General features: G+C 41.1%; 1 protein-coding gene across 1 annotated transcript in view; it reads left to right on the forward strand.

Annotated features, from left to right (window-relative positions):
* MUC5AC (mucin 5AC, oligomeric mucus/gel-forming) overlaps positions 1–17,829 on the forward strand; it is a 53,584-nt gene that overhangs the window by 20,191 nt on the left and 15,564 nt on the right. The window contains exons 20-31 of the mRNA XM_065402609.1: positions 937–1,037; positions 1,184–1,335; positions 2,063–2,201; positions 2,306–2,419; positions 2,676–2,855; positions 3,432–3,671; positions 4,500–4,656; positions 5,302–5,430; positions 5,792–5,936; positions 7,085–7,128; positions 7,229–7,426; positions 8,848–17,709. Of these exons, the coding sequence (XP_065258681.1) occupies positions 937–1,037; positions 1,184–1,335; positions 2,063–2,201; positions 2,306–2,419; positions 2,676–2,855; positions 3,432–3,671; positions 4,500–4,656; positions 5,302–5,430; positions 5,792–5,936; positions 7,085–7,128; positions 7,229–7,426; positions 8,848–17,709 (10,461 nt within the window). The remainder of the gene's footprint in view (positions 1–936; positions 1,038–1,183; positions 1,336–2,062; positions 2,202–2,305; positions 2,420–2,675; positions 2,856–3,431; positions 3,672–4,499; positions 4,657–5,301; positions 5,431–5,791; positions 5,937–7,084; positions 7,129–7,228; positions 7,427–8,847; positions 17,710–17,829) is intronic.

A 17,829-nucleotide genomic window follows, 5' to 3' on the forward strand; every position in this document is an offset into this window, starting at 1 on the left:
TTATTTTTTCAACAAAGAAATGATGGTAAGATGTATTTCTTAACAACTGAAAGGTGGTTCAAAGCACTTATCACATATTTCAGTAGGTATTAGGTAAAACCCAAAAGTATAACATACCACCGACTCCATTCTCCATACAGTAGAAGAAAAAACATTAAGATCCAAATATTGCTCATGTGCCAATGGAAATTTTTTTAGTGACATGCATGGCCAGGGCTCTGGCCATACCTCTGGTTCATATGTTTAATACTACAGCTATTATCAGGTGCTTATCCAAGACGTGGCACCCAATCCTGCAGTCGCTACTCAAACAAAAATTTCCCACTGGTGTCAGTGGGAGTTTTAACTGAATAAAGAGTGCAGGATTTGGCTACAGTTACCATATCTGTGCTTGCAGAGGGGGTAATTAAACATGCAAATAACCAGTTCTGTAACTAACTGGCCATTTGTGCATGCCGTTACATTGCATGTGAAAACTATGCATATGCTATTCTAAAATCTGTCCCATTAATTATAGCACAATTATTACAGGATTAACTGAATTGAAATATATTATATAAAGATTCAAATGGATTTTGTTTCCAAAGTAATGTGTAAATTAGTTGTAAATTTTCTTTACTAACAATAATGAAGAATTGTATTCCAAGTTTACAACCAAAGGCAATGAGCTCCTATATCTGAGGTCATTTATAATTCTAAACAAAGCCTTGTGCCCAATTCCATGGCTAAAATCATTTCAGCAGAGAGCTAAAATGTGTGACAGAGCAAATGAAGGTTATTTGCCAGTAACTGAAGCATTGTAACTAGATTGTGTTCCTTGGCTTAACTCTAAAATCAGGGCTCTTTGGAGGCATATTCATGACAAATAATTACTGTAGCAATAACTGATAACTCTGTGTCTGATCCCAAATGTCTTATGGCTTTTGTCTCCTGCAGTCTGTGCAGCTCCCATGGTCTACTTTGACTGCAGCAATGTCACTGCAGGCACAATTGGATCCGAGTGCCAGAAGAGCTGTCAGACTCTTGATATGGGATGCGTAAGTGCCAATTCTTTATGCCCACTTGAAAACATTTTCATATCCTGACCAAAATTAAATCTCTCACACTCTGTGCTGTTGTAGTTGAATGTTTCTTTACCACTGACATGATTTATCACGTGATGTTTTCTCTATGGTTCTTACAGTACAGCACACAGTGCGTCTCTGGCTGCGTGTGCCCTAATGGTCTAGTGTCAGATGGCAAAGGTGGCTGTGTAGCTGCGGGGGAATGTCCATGTGTTCACAATGACGCCTCCTACAATCCAGGAGAAACAATCAAAGTCAACTGTAACACCTGGTAGGTATATGTTGAATAGTTATGGTTTTCACAGTCCTAAAGGTACATGTCCGTGTCGCTTAAACTTGAGGAGAATCTCATTTTGCTGTAGCAGAATTAAGACTTACAGCACACACTTGAGTGGGGCTCATATTCCATGCAACAGAAGGTGATGATAGATATACACATAGCCTGTGCACTAGAATTTGGTTGGCAATGCGATCCTTCACTGCAAGAGGGTTAGTAGTTAGTTCCGCATTGGTATCTAATGTTGAAATCTAATATTCAGCATAAAAAAAAATAGGCTCTCTTCATTCTTTTCAAAACCAAACAAGAATAGTTAGTAAATAAGCAGGACAACGATGGGCTTTATATGCCCTCATCTCCATTAGAGCTGCACGGGAAAACTTTATACCTGCTCAGTCTGTATGCAGTCCCTCAATGGTGCATACATCTCAAAAAATTCTAAGAGGTTTTGAAATCCAAAAGGTTTTTAAATGGCTCTCAATCATATCACCCATTTAATCAGAAAATAAATTAAATTTTGGGAATTAATGGGGTCTATGTGCTGTTGGTCCAGAGCTACGATAGATTACTGTTTAGCATGAGTAAGCCCTATTTCCCAGTACCATAGGTTTACTATATTTTGGAATAGACACATTCTGAATCAAATTTACATCTGGCTATATAAGGAGAAATTAATATGTTAAGTATTTTTGTTACATTTGGACTTTTTTCTCCCTCCTAGCACTTGTAAAAACAGAATGTGGCAATGCACCAATGAACCTTGCCTGGCAACCTGCTCTGTTTATGGAGATGGTCATTACATTACTTTTGATGGCAAACGCTTCAGCTTTAGTGGAGACTGTGAATACACACTGGTCCAGGTACTGAGCTTCTTTCCTAGGAGTATTACACCACTAAAAGTATCTTGTGTTCCTACATGTGGTGACCTTGCATTACTAACACTAACTATAACTCCTGTTCTCAGGATTACTGTGGTAAAAACAGTACCAGCCTTGGAACCTTCCGAGTGATCACTGAGAACATCCCCTGTGGAACCACTGGGACCACCTGCTCAAAGGCCATTAAAGTCTTCCTAGGGGTGAGTAGCTTCTTTGATAAACTGTGGGAAAGAACATGTGTACCTGATCTCTGACATGAGTAGGACGCACAATAGATTGTCCAAGGTAGATCTCACTGTAAAAATATTCAATCAGACAGCATAACCTTTCGTAGACTTCCAAACTTGCTGCCCGCAATTGCGCGATATCTTAGGAAGAAATGCTATAGAATAATTCAGATAGTTATAGATATATTAAATCTGTTGGCTTTTTAACTGGCTTTTCTTCCTATTTCAGAACTATGAACTGGTACTCAGTGACGGAAAGTTTGAAGTGATAGAGAAGGTCCGTGGAGGGGAAGTGCCATACAAGGTCCGTTACATGGGCATCTACATGGTGATTGACACCAACAATGGACTGATTCTTATGTGGGATAAGAAAACCAGCATATTCATCAAGCTCAGCCCAGATTTTAAGGTGAGTTTTAGAAGCTGTGTGACTGGGATCAACTCTTATGGATACACTATGGTGTTATCTCTTGAAGGAGAAAATGGAAGTGCAGTGAAACATAAGTAAGATTGTGACTGCAAGATTGAATGAATTCCTATTGCATATTTTCAGCCTTTCGGTGGTGTCTCAAAATAGATCCTTTAGAGTGACAGAATGTAGTGGGGTGATAAGCTGCTTCTAAATACATCATTCATGACCACAAATTACATAATGATTTCATAACTAAATAGTAGCAGAACACTCATTAAAGGTCATTACTAATAAGGTATATTCAAAATGAAATAAAAATAGTTAATTCGTTTTTTTTAAAAAAATCCTAAGAACAAAATTATGTGTCTACTTTACTTCTTTCTTCAGACAGGATTCAGTACAATAAAAAAAAAGGGTACATTTTTCGGTAAAGGCATCTTCAGGGAAAAGTGTGAGGCTGTCACTGAAGACCCAAAGTCTAAATTAAATCTGAAAAGTCAGAGTTTCAGTTAATCACAGACACTGGCAATACATTTTATTAGCACTCATCAGTTTGTTTGTTTCTCTATGCAGGGTCAGGTCTGTGGCCTGTGTGGGAACTACGATGGCAATGGCATTAATGACTTTACCACCAGAAGTCAGTCTGTGGTAGGAGATGTGCTGGAGTTTGGAAACAGCTGGAAGGTGTCTCCTACTTGCCCAGATGCCAAGAGCAACAAGGATCCTTGCACTGCAAACCCTTACAGGAACTCTTGGGCCCAGAAGCAGTGCAGCATAATCAACAGCAAAGTATTCGCTGCCTGTCACTCTCAGGTATAGCAAATCCTCAGGTGGAATCCTTCTAAGTAGGGATTGTATTATATACAGAATACCTTAGTGGTGCACTTTGCGTTGCCACTCCCTGCACTAAACATAAGGATGCTCTACCTGTTTTTTAATGTACATGTACATTTTATGGTGGAAGAAGCATCATGGGCTTGATCCAGTTTCACACTGAAGTCAATGGAAAGATTTGACTTCAATGGGAGCTGGATCAGGTCCTTTAAGACCAAACTGGACTCATAGCTAATTCCAGGAGGACTATGCAGAAATTTCACTGAGATTCATTTTCTCTTTTTGCCAAGTAAGCTGGTCCATCAAAGAAGTATGTGACACTTGTACAGACGTCATCAGATAACCCTTTCTACATGGGACAATCACAGGATGTGTTATTCCGTCCAGCAGGATTAGCTTCTGATAATACATTTAATTGATAACAGGACGATTGTTGTGATAGGATGTACTAATCTAATTATATTATTTTTTCCAATTAATTTGTAATGTTCCACAGCTGTTAGGGTAGTCACTTCTCTTATGATTACTAATGCTAGGCGTGTCCTACACTTGATGTCTTCACTTGACTTGATAAAAAAAAATTCTTGTCATTTCCCCCCCAATTTAGACTCTTTTTTTCCAAAATCATAGTTTATTCTGCATGTAGTTCCATTGCTATAGGGAATGATGTTACAAGAGAAAAAGAAAAGAACAGCATCCATTTCAAACATTGACTGAAATTTTAGGAGGAGAGGGAATTGCTATTGCAAAGCAAGATGACAAATGCATGGAACAAAAATTAAATGTCATGTATTCTTTTTCTAACAGGTTGAACCAAATGAATATTATGAAGCATGCGTGACTGATGCTTGTGCCTGTGACACTGGGGGAGATTGTGAATGTTTCTGTACAGCGGTAGCTTCATATGCTCAAGCATGTAATGAGGCTGGCATTTGTGTTGCATGGAGAACCCCATCTATCTGTCGTGAGTATTACCCCATAACTTCATGGAGGGAGAGGGAGAAAAAGAAATAAAGAACGAGAAGGGGAAAAAAACATAGGAAGAAATGAAGAGGAGTATAGTACTGTTCCTGAGATGCACTACAATCTGGAAAATAGCAAAATAGCCCAAAGCAAACAGTAAATTATCAATAGAACTATCTACAAAACTTCCTTTTCCAATCTCTCTACACATCTCCAATTGTAGATATGATTAAAATAAAACTGTGCCCTAGTGATTGTATTAGTTGTTAAATTATTGTATTATCTAGTTACAGATTGTGATATACCACTGCCATCCTAGTATATATATATGTAGTATATATACACACAAACACACACACAGCTGTTATCTGTCACAGTGTAAGTAATAGCAATGCATAGTAGCAGCTGAAAATTTTATGTTCCAGTTAATTGAGTTTTATGCGTTCTGTCAGTGTACCAGCACTGAAGTCAATACAACTGTAGAATTAAGATAATCATATTGAATTAGAAACAGGATAACTACTGTTTACTACTTGCAGAATTATGTTAGTGTTATGGGATTTGTACACAGCATATGGATAGCTATGAAGCACTTTAGAAACATTTTGTTACATGTAATATTTTCACCCGTTTTGCCCTCTTTCAGCTCTGTTCTGTGATTACTACAACCCGCAAGGGGAATGCGAGTGGCACTACAAGCCTTGTGGGTCTCCTTGTATGAAGACCTGCAGGAACCGAAGTGGAAAATGCCTTCATGAGTTACAAGGCTTGGAAGGTAAAATACATTATATATATCTCACTCTACTTATAAAAGCTAATTAAAAATTCCTAAACTAAAATTCCTACTTCTCAATATATTTAATAATATTAGAAAGTACAAGCCAGTTTAGTGATTATGGAGTTTTCTGAATTGTGTGTAATTCTCTAAAGAGGTCATGATCTTCTTTGGGATTAAAATCCAAATTATTGCATTTAAACTCTCAGAGAAATGTATGCTATGGCAGCAATATGCATCATGTCACTAAGGGTGAAATTCCACCCCTCGACAAGAAATCAATGCAGAGTTTAGACAGTTGTCTAGAGACACCCGCAGTGTAAGAGATCCAGTGTCAATATAACTCTCTTTGTTACTGCAGGCTGCTATCCAAAGTGTCCAGAGAACAAGCCCTATTTTGATGAAGATGATATGGAGTGTGTCGATAGCTGTGGCTGTTACGATACCAAGGGAAAATATTACAAGCCAGGAATACCCATTCGTTCAGAAGAGAACTGTCAATCATGGTAAGCTTAGCTGTATGAGGATTTTAGGAGGATCCTAACATAATGTACTGGCCATTAAACTCCATTGTTTGCTAACAGGAATTGGTCTTGTGCCTACTGTGCATAAATTACTAATGAGTACATAAACCACTTTTATTTCTGGGACTGGGAAGGGAAAGGATCATGATCTGAAATTCTTTCCTTTGGAGTGATTTGCTTGAAGCATATTTCTCTGTTTTATTGCACATTCTGTATTATCCTAAAAAAAAAAAAAGACCTTCTTTATACTGCATTTAGGAAACAAATTGACAAGGTATTATTGAAATCATTATCTAAAATTGCTCTATAGCTTAATTCTGTTCATTTGTTTTTGCTATTGTCTTGGCATGTATCTGTCTAGGAGAGTCCTTCAGTATTTTTATGTGTTTTATTTTTTGTAACTGATTTCTTCGTTACACAGATATTTACTTAGGGACATATTCTGATATGCTTCTCATGCTGAATAGCAATTTACTCCACAAAGTCAATAGGACTACTTGCGGAGTACAGTGTTAGTTAGTGTGAACAAAGGTACCTGAATTTAGCCCTTAATTAGTAAGTGAGAAATCCCTATCTTTGTGCACAGCCTGAGTAAACGGACTGTGTTCTCACAGGGGCGTACCATCGAGGGCTGAGGAGAGGGAATCCTCCTTACTAGGCTGCAGAGCAGCTAAAGAGACTCTCTGGCAGCTATTTTAACCTAAGAGCAACAGTAATTCCTCCACCACCATCCCTGCTGCACTTCCCCTCCACTGGGGGGAAGTGGTCAGTGGATCCCTTCCTGCAGCCTCCAAAACCTTCTTCTGTGGCATCATGGAAGGGATGCAGTGCAGGGTATTGTTAGTAGGCACAGATGGTGTTACAAATCCTGTCTGCAGATTGAAAGGAGCCTGCCCATCCTGCCTTTCTGCAGCAGAAGTGCACCGGTTTGAGAGCTCAGGGCCCTTCTATCACAGGATGGATGAGAACATTCTAGGTCTTTTTGAGCTTACCCACACAACTTTTCTCCATGAACTTCATTTTGTTCCTTGGGATATAAATGCAATAGAAACAGTTAAAACAGTAAAATGTATGTGGTTATCCTTTATGCATCTTCAGTCCCATATTTCTTTTCTCTTTTCCCCCCCCAGTGAATGCACAATGAATGGCATTAAGTGTGAATATGATGAAGACGGTATGTTGACAAAGCAGCTGTTATCTGAACATGAAATTTTTGGAACAATCTATTCCATATTACAGGAAATCTAATGATGACATTCTCCTTTGATTTACAGAATGCCACTGCACATATGATGGAAAGCAATATGAGTATGAGGATGTCATCTACGACACTACAGATGGTATTGGCGGGTGTATCATTGCAACTTGTGGTCACAATGGAACAATTGATAGAAAAGTCTATGCATGTTCTACACCCTTAACCACAACACCATTTTCATTTTCCTCTTCAACACCTATATCCACCACTACAGGTATGTTTTTAATGAATACATGAGCTCACTGTACTCTTACTTGCTGTTGAGTGAAATTTACCTACCAAACCATGCTTATAACGCTAACGAATGGATCAGAAACTCAAAAACTAATAAGACCTATTTTTCTTTGCATTTTGTATATTTTATATAGTTTTGATCATAGCTAGAAAACAAATTGAAACATGAAAATATAGAAAATTAAACCACTGTGCATGGTTTTGATATGATCTTTGCTCAAATTCAGACAGATTCATTAGAAAACAATCCCATGGGTATTTTATAAACTGTTGTGGTAACTGATTCTATACCATTCTTTTTAAACTGCTATATAGAAAATGTCCACAGCTAGTAATCTGCACAGTCATAGAATCATTCCCTATTATTCATTTATTAAATTGCAGAATGACTAATTTCTCCTAAAATCCCAGTCAGTATCATAGTATTTTGAAAATGCAGTTAGTAAATGGATTGCTCAGACTGCAATACTGAGATACTATGCATTTCACCTCTAGATCTCTGGTTCAATTTGTCCCAGATTGGTAATGCCTGAAAGTCATGACCATCTGATGGCTGTTTGATAGCACACGTGAGATTAGTTAGTCATTTTAGTATAGTTCTTAGTGCTACATCACAGAAACTGCCAGCATAGTTGGCATTAACTGGCAACTTTTCAGAAGTTTCAGAGAGGCCTGCATTGAATCAGCAAGGAGCATGAACTACTCTCTCCACCCAAGAGATGGTCCCTTACAAACAGACTTGAAGCACATTAGGGCAGCATAAGGAAACTTATACCCCTGATTCAACCCTGCAGTAATTGTTCTATGAACAAATAGAGAGGAGTGCAGGCAATGTGACATGTTCATGAGCAGTAAATTTATATAACAAATAAATTAGGTGCATATGCGGCCTACTCCAAAGCACATTGAATTCAACGATGTCTTTCCATAGCTTCAGTGCGTTTTGGATCAGGGCCTTAATGTTCATGAGAAGGTGCAAACATGCTGCACAAAATGGAAAATTTTATGCAAAGATGTTTTTTCCCAAGTGTGCAAATTACGCATGTGTAACTTAGGCAACTATTTTTGAAATTTTGGTAATTACTCTTTATCCTAGCACATCACAAGAAATAATGGCCATGCCCTTGGAAGTGATAAATCCAGGCATACCAACAAATTCATATGTTGCGATTATTTTCATTATTTGAATGGATATTCATTATAATTTAACTAGCCTAATAAATGGATATATTTTTGAGCTCAGTATACTAGCTCATGCCCTTTGGCAAGTGTCTAGACAAGCCCCTCTTCCTACAGCTGATAGCTGACATCACGCTCAGTCTATTTGGTATAATAGAAAGGAGAATATTTGCTTGAATTTCTTAGTACTAAATTTTCACTCTTTTTGGTTTTTAACCACAGTGACACCAACTACATCAGTCTGTGTTCGTGAAGTATGCCAGTGGTCACAATGGTATGACGTGAGCTATCCAGGGTCTGGGATCAACGATGGAGATTTTGACACATTTGATAATTTAAGAGCCAAAGGTTATAAAGTTTGCAAAGCTCCAAAGGCTGTTGAATGCAGATCTGAGAAGTTCCCTAACACACCATTAAATGAACTAGAGCAAAAAGTAGAATGTAGTACAACAATGGGACTAATATGTTATAATAAGGATCAGCATCAAATGATCTGCGACAACTTCCAGATAAAAATCTTATGCTGTAGCTTTGTACCATGTGAATATACAACTCCTGCTACCACAACGCCTGCGGAGACTACAACACCCATCACAAAAACGACCACTCCAGAAACTACTGTAACCAGTATATCTTCAACAACTACAGCACTACCTACAACCACAGAATCTAAAACAACTACTCTTTCAACGAGTACCATGACCTACAAAACTCCTTCAACATCTCCAGTCACAGAAACAACGAGTGTGTCAACTTCAACTCTTAGAACCACAGCTCCATCAACAACAATCCCTGAAACAACTGCTAGCCCTTCAACAGAAACTGTATATACTACAGGAGAAATCACATCCACAACACCTTGTAAACCAAAATGCAAATGGTCTGAATGGCATGATGTCCATTTTCCCAGTCTGGACAATAAAGGAGATTCTGAAACATATGATGATATTAGAGCAGCAGGAAAAGTGATCTGCAGCAAACCTGAAAATATAGAATGTCGAGCCGAGAAATTCCCAGAAAAATCAATTGATAACATTGGCCAAATTGTCCAGTGCAATGTATCCTTTGGACTTGTCTGCAGGAATGAAGATCAGGAAGGAGTGCTCCAAATGTGTTATAACTATCAAATAAAAGTATTCTGCTGTGATGATTTTAGTCATTGCCCATCCACATCCACTACTACAGAAACTACAACAACTGCAGGCACAACTATTGTTTCAACAGAAACTTCCACCCAGACTCCTACAACTACAGAAACTACAACTTCAACAGTGAGAACTACACCTTCACCCACCACCACAACAGAAACCACAACCAAAGAAGTTAAAACAACTACTCTTTTAACAACCACCCCTATAGAAACTACAACAATCATAACTACACCTTTCACTACCACAACTACAGAAACTACAACTACTCCAGGCACACCCATTGTTTCAACAGAAACTTCCACACTGACTCCTACAACTACAGAAACTACATCAATAGGAACTACACATTCATCCATCACCAGCATAGAAACTACAACAGTCACAACTACACCTTTCACTGCCACAACCACACAAACTACAACAACCACAGGTACTACAACCATGACAACTCCTCAAACTACTACTCCAATAACCTCAACACCAATTCCGGACACTTTTACAACTACAACTACTTCACCAACCACTACTCAAACCACCACCACAGAATTTACCACAATAATAAGTACAATCACTACACCAACAACCACTGAAACTACCACGGCTGCAACTACTACACCTATTTCAACAACAAAACCTACATCATCAATAACAGTAACAACTACTCCAGCAATAACCACAATCTCAGAAACTACAACAGCTGTGACAACTGTTCCTCCAACAACTGATGATTGTTTTAAAGAACTATGCGAATGGTCACAATGGTATGATATAAGTTACCCAGGGTCTGCTACCAATGATGGAGATTTCGATACATTTAAGAATATAAGAGCCAAAGGATACAATGTATGCAAAGCTCCAAAGGCTGTGGAATGCAGAGCAGAAAGATTCCCTAACACACCATTAAATGAGCTGGAGCAAAATGTAATATGCAGCAAAACAGAAGGGCTGATATGTTATAACAAGGATCAACTCCCACCAATCTGCTATAATTACCAGATCAAAATTGAATGTTGCCGAAATGTAATTGTATCATGCTCAACAACCACCCAAGCCACTACAACGACAGTAACATCCACCCCACCAATACCAACAACCACCCCAACCATTACCCCAATAGGAACAACCACCCCAGCCACTACGACAGTAACAACCATCCCAACCACTACCCAAATAGTAACAACCACCCCAAGCACTACCCCAATTGTAACAACCACCCCAGCCACTACAACAATATTAACAACCTCCACAACAATACTAACAACCACCCCAACCATTACTCCAATAGGAACAAACACCCCAGCCACTACCCCAATTGTAACAACCACCCCAGCCACTACAACAATATTAACAACCTCCACAACAATACTAACAACCACCCCAACCATTACTCCAATAGTAAAAACCACCCCAGCCACTACAACGACAGTAACAACCACCCCAAACATTACCCCAATAGGAACAACGACCCCAGCCACTACCCCAATAGAAACAACCACCTCAACCACTATCCCAATAGAACCAACGACCACAGCCACTACAACGACAGTAACAACCACCCCAGCCACTACAACGACAGTAACAACAAGGACAACAGCAACCACAAAAAAAATTATTACGCAAATAAAGACAACTAAAACAGCTCAAACAGCACCCGTACATGAAAAAACGACTCAAGAAATGCACAGTACAACTAAGGAAACCACACTGGTGAGTAAAACAACACCAGAAAGAACTCCAGTCACAACAACATCGACGATCTCCACAACACTGCCAACTACCACATCTGTAGAAACCACCACTAGTGAAACTACCCGAAGTGCAACCACAACAGGTACCACCACTCTACCTACCACAGCAATCCCCACAACATCGCCAAGATCCACAACTACAGGAACAACCACTTCCTCAACTACGAAGTGTCAACCAACGTGCACATGGTCCAAATGGTTTGATGTCGATTTCCCCTCTTCTGGACCTAAAGAAGGAGACATTGAAACCTATAACAACATAAGGGCTGCAGGAGAGATAATCTGCAGAAAGCCTGCAAATATTGAGTGTAGGGCAGAAAACCAACCGGACATAAGCATCGACCAGATCGGTCAAGTTGTGCAGTGCGATGTCAATTTTGGGCTGGTGTGCAAAAATAAGGATCAAATCAGGAAATTTAAAATGTGTTTGAATTATGAGGTACGTGTTTTGTGCTGTGAAGAGAACCCTAACTGCCCAACCGCAACCACAAGTATCATGACCACAACTACACGTACACCAACAACTACAGTCACAGAAACAACCACCAGAGTCACAACTTCTACTAAACCAACAGTCACACAAACACCAGAAACTACTACCTCTGAAACAACTCCAGTCACTACCACTAACGAACCAAGCACAAGCACAAGCACAACGGGTACCACCACTCTGCCTCCCACAGGAGTCATCACAACATCGCCGATCTCCACAGCATCTCCAACTACCACAATCATAGAAACCACCACTACAGGAACCACCGGAAGCACAAGCACAACGGGTATCACCATTCTACCTACCACAGAAATCCCCACAACATCGCCAATACCCACAACTACAGGAACAACCACTTCCTCAACTACAAAGTGTCAACCAACGTGCACATGGTCCAAATGGTTTGATGTCGATTTCCCCTCTTCTGGACCTAAAGAAGGAGACATTGAAACCTATAACAACATAAGGGCTGCAGGAGAGATAATCTGCGGAAAGCCTGCAAATATTGAGTGTAGGGCAGAAAATCAACCGGACATAAGCATCGACCAGATCGGTCAAGTTGTGCAGTGCGATGTCAATTTTGGGCTGGTGTGCAAAAATAAGGATCAAATCAGGAAATTTAAAATGTGTTTGAATTACGAGGTACGTGTTTTGTGCTGTGAAGAGAACCCTAACTGCCCAACCGCAACCACAAGTATCATGACCACAACTACACGTACACCAACAACTACAGTCACAGAAACAACCACCAGAATCACAACTTCTACTAAACCAACAGTCACACAAACACCAGAAACTACTACCTCTGAAACAACTCCAGTCACTACCACTAACGAACCAAGCACAAGCACAAGCACAACGGGTACCACCACTCTGCCTCCCACAGGAGTCATCACAACATCGCCGATCTCCACAGCATCTCCAACTACCACAATCATAGAAACCACCACTACAGGAACCACCGGAAGCACAAGCACAACGGGTACCACCACTCTACCTACCACAGAAATCCCCACAACATCGCCAATACCCACAACTACAGGAACAACCACTTCCTCAACTACAAAGTGTCAACCAACGTGCACATGGTCCAAATGGTTTGATGTCGATTTCCCCTCTTCTGGACCTAAAGAAGGAGACATTGAAACCTATAACAACATAAGGGCTGCAGGAGAGATAATCTGCGGAAAGCCTGCAAATATTGAGTGTAGGGCAGAAAACCAACCGGACATAAGCATCGACCAGATCGGTCAAGTTGTGCAGTGCGATGTCAATTTTGGGCTGGTGTGCAAAAATAAGGATCAAATCAGGAAATTTAAAATGTGTTTGAATTATGAGGTACGTGTTTTGTGCTGTGAAGAGAACCCTAACTGCCCAACCGCAACCACAAGTATCATGACCACAACTACACGTACACCAACAACTACAGTCACAGAAACAACCACCAGAGTCACAACTTCTACTAAACCAACAGTCACACAAACACCAGAAACTACTACCTCTGAAACAACTCCAGTCACTACCACTAACGAACCAAGCACAAGCACAAGCACAACGGGTACCACCACTCTGCCTCCCACAGGAGTCATCACAACATCGCCGATCTCCACAGCATCTCCAACTACCACAATCATAGAAACCACCACGACAGGAACCACCGGAAGCACAAGCACAACGGGTACCACCACTCTACCTACCACAGAAATCCCCACAACATCGCCAATACCCACAACTACAGGAACAACCACTTCCTCAACTACAAAGTGTCAACCAACGTGCACATGGTCCAAATGGTTTGATGTCGATTTCCCCTCTTCTGGACCTAAAGAAGGAGACATTGAAACCTATAACAACATAAGGGCTGCAGGAGAGATAATCTGCGGAAAGCCTGCAAATATTGAGTGTAGGGCAGAAAACCAACCGGACATAAGCATCGACCAGATCGGTCAAGTTGTGCAGTGCGATGTCAATTTTGGGCTGGTGTGCAAAAATGAGGATCAAATCAGCAAATTTAAAATGTGTTTCAACTATCAGATACGTGTTTTGTGCTGTGAAGAGAACCCTAACTGCCCAACCGCAACCACAAGTATCATGACCACAACTACACGTACACCAACAACTACAGTCACAGAAACAACCACCAGAGTCACAACTTCTACTAAACCAACAGTCACACAAACACCAGAAACTACTACCTCTGAAACAACTCCAGTCACTACCACTAACGAGCCAAGCACAAGCACAAGCACAACGGGTACCACCACTCTGCCTCCCACAGGAGTCATCACAACATCGCCGATCTCCACAGCATCTCCAACTACCACAATCATAGAAACCACCACTACAGGAACCACCGGAAGCACAAGCACAACGGGTACCACCATTCTACCTACCACAGAAATCCCCACAACATCGCCAATACCCACAACTACAGGAACAACCACTTCCTCAACTACAAAGTGTCAACCAACGTGCACATGGTCCAAATGGTTTGATGTCGATTTCCCCTCTTCTGGACCTAAAGAAGGAGACATTGAAACCTATAACAACATAAGGGCTGCAGGAGAGATAATCTGCGGAAAGCCTGCAAATATTGAGTGTAGGGCAGAAAATCAACCGGACATAAGCATCGACCAGATCGGTCAAGTTGTGCAGTGCGATGTCAATTTTGGGCTGGTGTGCAAAAATAAGGATCAAATCAGGAAATTTAAAATGTGTTTGAATTACGAGGTACGTGTTTTGTGCTGTGAAGAGAACCCTAACTGCCCAACCGCAACCACAAGTATCATGACCACAACTACACGTACACCAACAACTACAGTCACAGAAACAACCACCAGAGTCACAACTTCTACTAAACCAACAGTCACACAAACACCAGAAACTACTACCTCTGAAACAACTCCAGTCACTACCACTAACGAACCAAGCACAAGCACAAGCACAACGGGTACCACCACTCTGCCTCCCACAGGAGTCATCACAACATCGCCGATCTCCACAGCATCTCCAACTACCACAATCATAGAAACCACCACGACAGGAACCACCGGAAGCACAAGCACAACGGGTACCACCATTCTACCTACCACAGAAATCCCCACAACATCGCCAATACCCACAACTACAGGAACAACCACTTCCTCAACTACAAAGTGTCAACCAACGTGCACATGGTCCAAATGGTTTGATGTCGATTTCCCCTCTTCTGGACCTAAAGAAGGAGACATTGAAACCTATAACAACATAAGGGCTGCAGGAGAGATAATCTGCGGAAAGCCTGCAAATATTGAGTGTAGGGCAGAAAATCAACCGGACATAAGCATCGACCAGATCGGTCAAGTTGTGCAGTGCGATGTCAATTTTGGGCTGGTGTGCAAAAATAAGGATCAAATCAGGAAATTTAAAATGTGTTTGAATTACGAGGTACGTGTTTTGTGCTGTGAAGAGAACCCTAACTGCCCAACCGCAACCACAAGTATCATGACCACAACTACACGTACACCAACAACTACAGTCACAGAAACAACCACCAGAATCACAACTTCTACTAAACCAACAGTCACACAAACACCAGAAACTACTACCTCTGAAACAACTCCAGTCACTACCACTAACGAACCAAGCACAAGCACAAGCACAACGGGTACCACCACTCTGCCTCCCACAGGAGTCATCACAACATCGCCGATCTCCACAGCATCTCCAACTACCACAATCATAGAAACCACCACGACAGGAACCACCGGAAGCACAAGCACAACGGGTACCACCACTCTACCTACCACAGAAATCCCCACAACATCGCCAATACCCACAACTACAGGAACAACCACTTCCTCAACTACAAAGTGTCAACCAACGTGCACATGGTCCAAATGGTTTGATGTCGATTTCCCCTCTTCTGGACCTAAAGAAGGAGACATTGAAACCTATAACAACATAAGGGCTGCAGGAGAGATAATCTGCGGAAAGCCTGCAAATATTGAGTGTAGGGCAGAAAACCAACCGGACATAAGCATCGACCAGATCGGTCAAGTTGTGCAGTGCGATGTCAATTTTGGGCTGGTGTGCAAAAATAAGGATCAAATCAGGAAATTTAAAATGTGTTTGAATTACGAGGTACGTGTTTTGTGCTGTGAAGAGAACCCTAACTGCCCAACCGCAACCACAAGTATCATAACCACAACTACACGTACACCAACAACTACAGTCACAGAAACAACCACCAGAATCACAACTTCTACTAAACCAACAGTCACACAAACACCAGAAACTACTACCTCTGAAACAACTCCAGTCACTACCACTAACGAACCAAGCACAAGCACAAGCACAACGGGTACCACCACTCTGCCTCCCACAGGAGTCATCACAACATCGCCGATCTCCACAGCATCTCCAACTACCACAATCATAGAAACCACCACTACAGGAACCACCGGAAGCACAAGCACAACGGGTACCACCACTCTACCTACCACAGAAATCCCCACAACATCGCCAATACCCACAACTACAGGAACAACCACTTCCATAACTACAAAGTGTCAACCAACGTGCACATGGTCCAAATGGTTTGATGTCGATTTCCCCTCTTCTGGACCTAAAGAAGGAGACATTGAAACCTATAACAACATAAGGGCTGCAGGAGAGATAATCTGCGGAAAGCCTGCAAATATTGAGTGTAGGGCAGAAAACCAACCGGACATAAGCATCGACCAGATCGGTCAAGTTGTGCAGTGCGATGTCAATTTTGGGCTGGTGTGCAAAAATGAGGATCAAATCAGCAAATTTAAAATGTGTTTCAACTATCAGATACGTGTTTTGTGCTGTGAAGAGAACCCTAACTGCCCAACCGCAACCACAAGTATCATGACCACAACTACACGTACACCAACAACTACAGTCACAGAAACAACCACCAGAGTCACAACTTCTACTAAACCAACAGTCACACAAACACCAGAAACTACTACCTCTGAAACAACTCCAGTCACTACCACTAACGAACCAAGCACAAGCACAAGCACAACGGGTACCACCACTCTGCCTCCCACAGGAGTCATCACAACATCGCCGATCTCCACAGCATCTCCAACTACCACAATCATAGAAACCACCACTACAGGAACCACCGGAAGCACAAGCACAACGGGTACCACCACTCTACCTACCACAGAAATCCCCACAACATCGCCAATACCCACAACTACAGGAACAACCACTTCCATAACTACAAAGTGTCAACCAACGTGCACATGGTCCAAATGGTTTGATGTCGATTTCCCCTCTTCTGGACCTAAAGAAGGAGACATTGAAACCTATAACAACATAAGGGCTGCAGGAGAGATAATCTGCGGAAAGCCTGCAAATATTGAGTGTAGGGCAGAAAACCAACCGGACATAAGCATCGACCAGATCGGTCAAGTTGTGCAGTGCGATGTCAATTTTGGGCTGGTGTGCAAAAATGAGGATCAAATCAGCAAAATTAAAATGTGTTTCAACTATCAGATACGTGTTTTGTGCTGTGAAGAAAACGTAAATTGTCCTGTTACAACCTCAATTTTGCCAACAACGCCCACACGAGTAACCACTCCAACTATCTCAAGTACACAAACAGGAACAACAGAAGTAACCATGACAACTACTCACTGCTTTTGCCAAATTGAGGACGCTGTTTATGCATCTGGTAAGTCTTTAACAATCCATTAGAATATATTTAAAACAGATTTTTACATCATTTTTGAGTGGGTATTTTAATTAAAGTACAGATTGTAATTATATTAAAATTTTCCACAGTCAAATTGAA

This window comes from Emys orbicularis, chromosome 4 (genome assembly GCF_028017835.1).
Source record: "Emys orbicularis isolate rEmyOrb1 chromosome 4, rEmyOrb1.hap1, whole genome shotgun sequence".
NCBI classification, from domain to species: Eukaryota; Metazoa; Chordata; order Testudines; family Emydidae; genus Emys; species Emys orbicularis.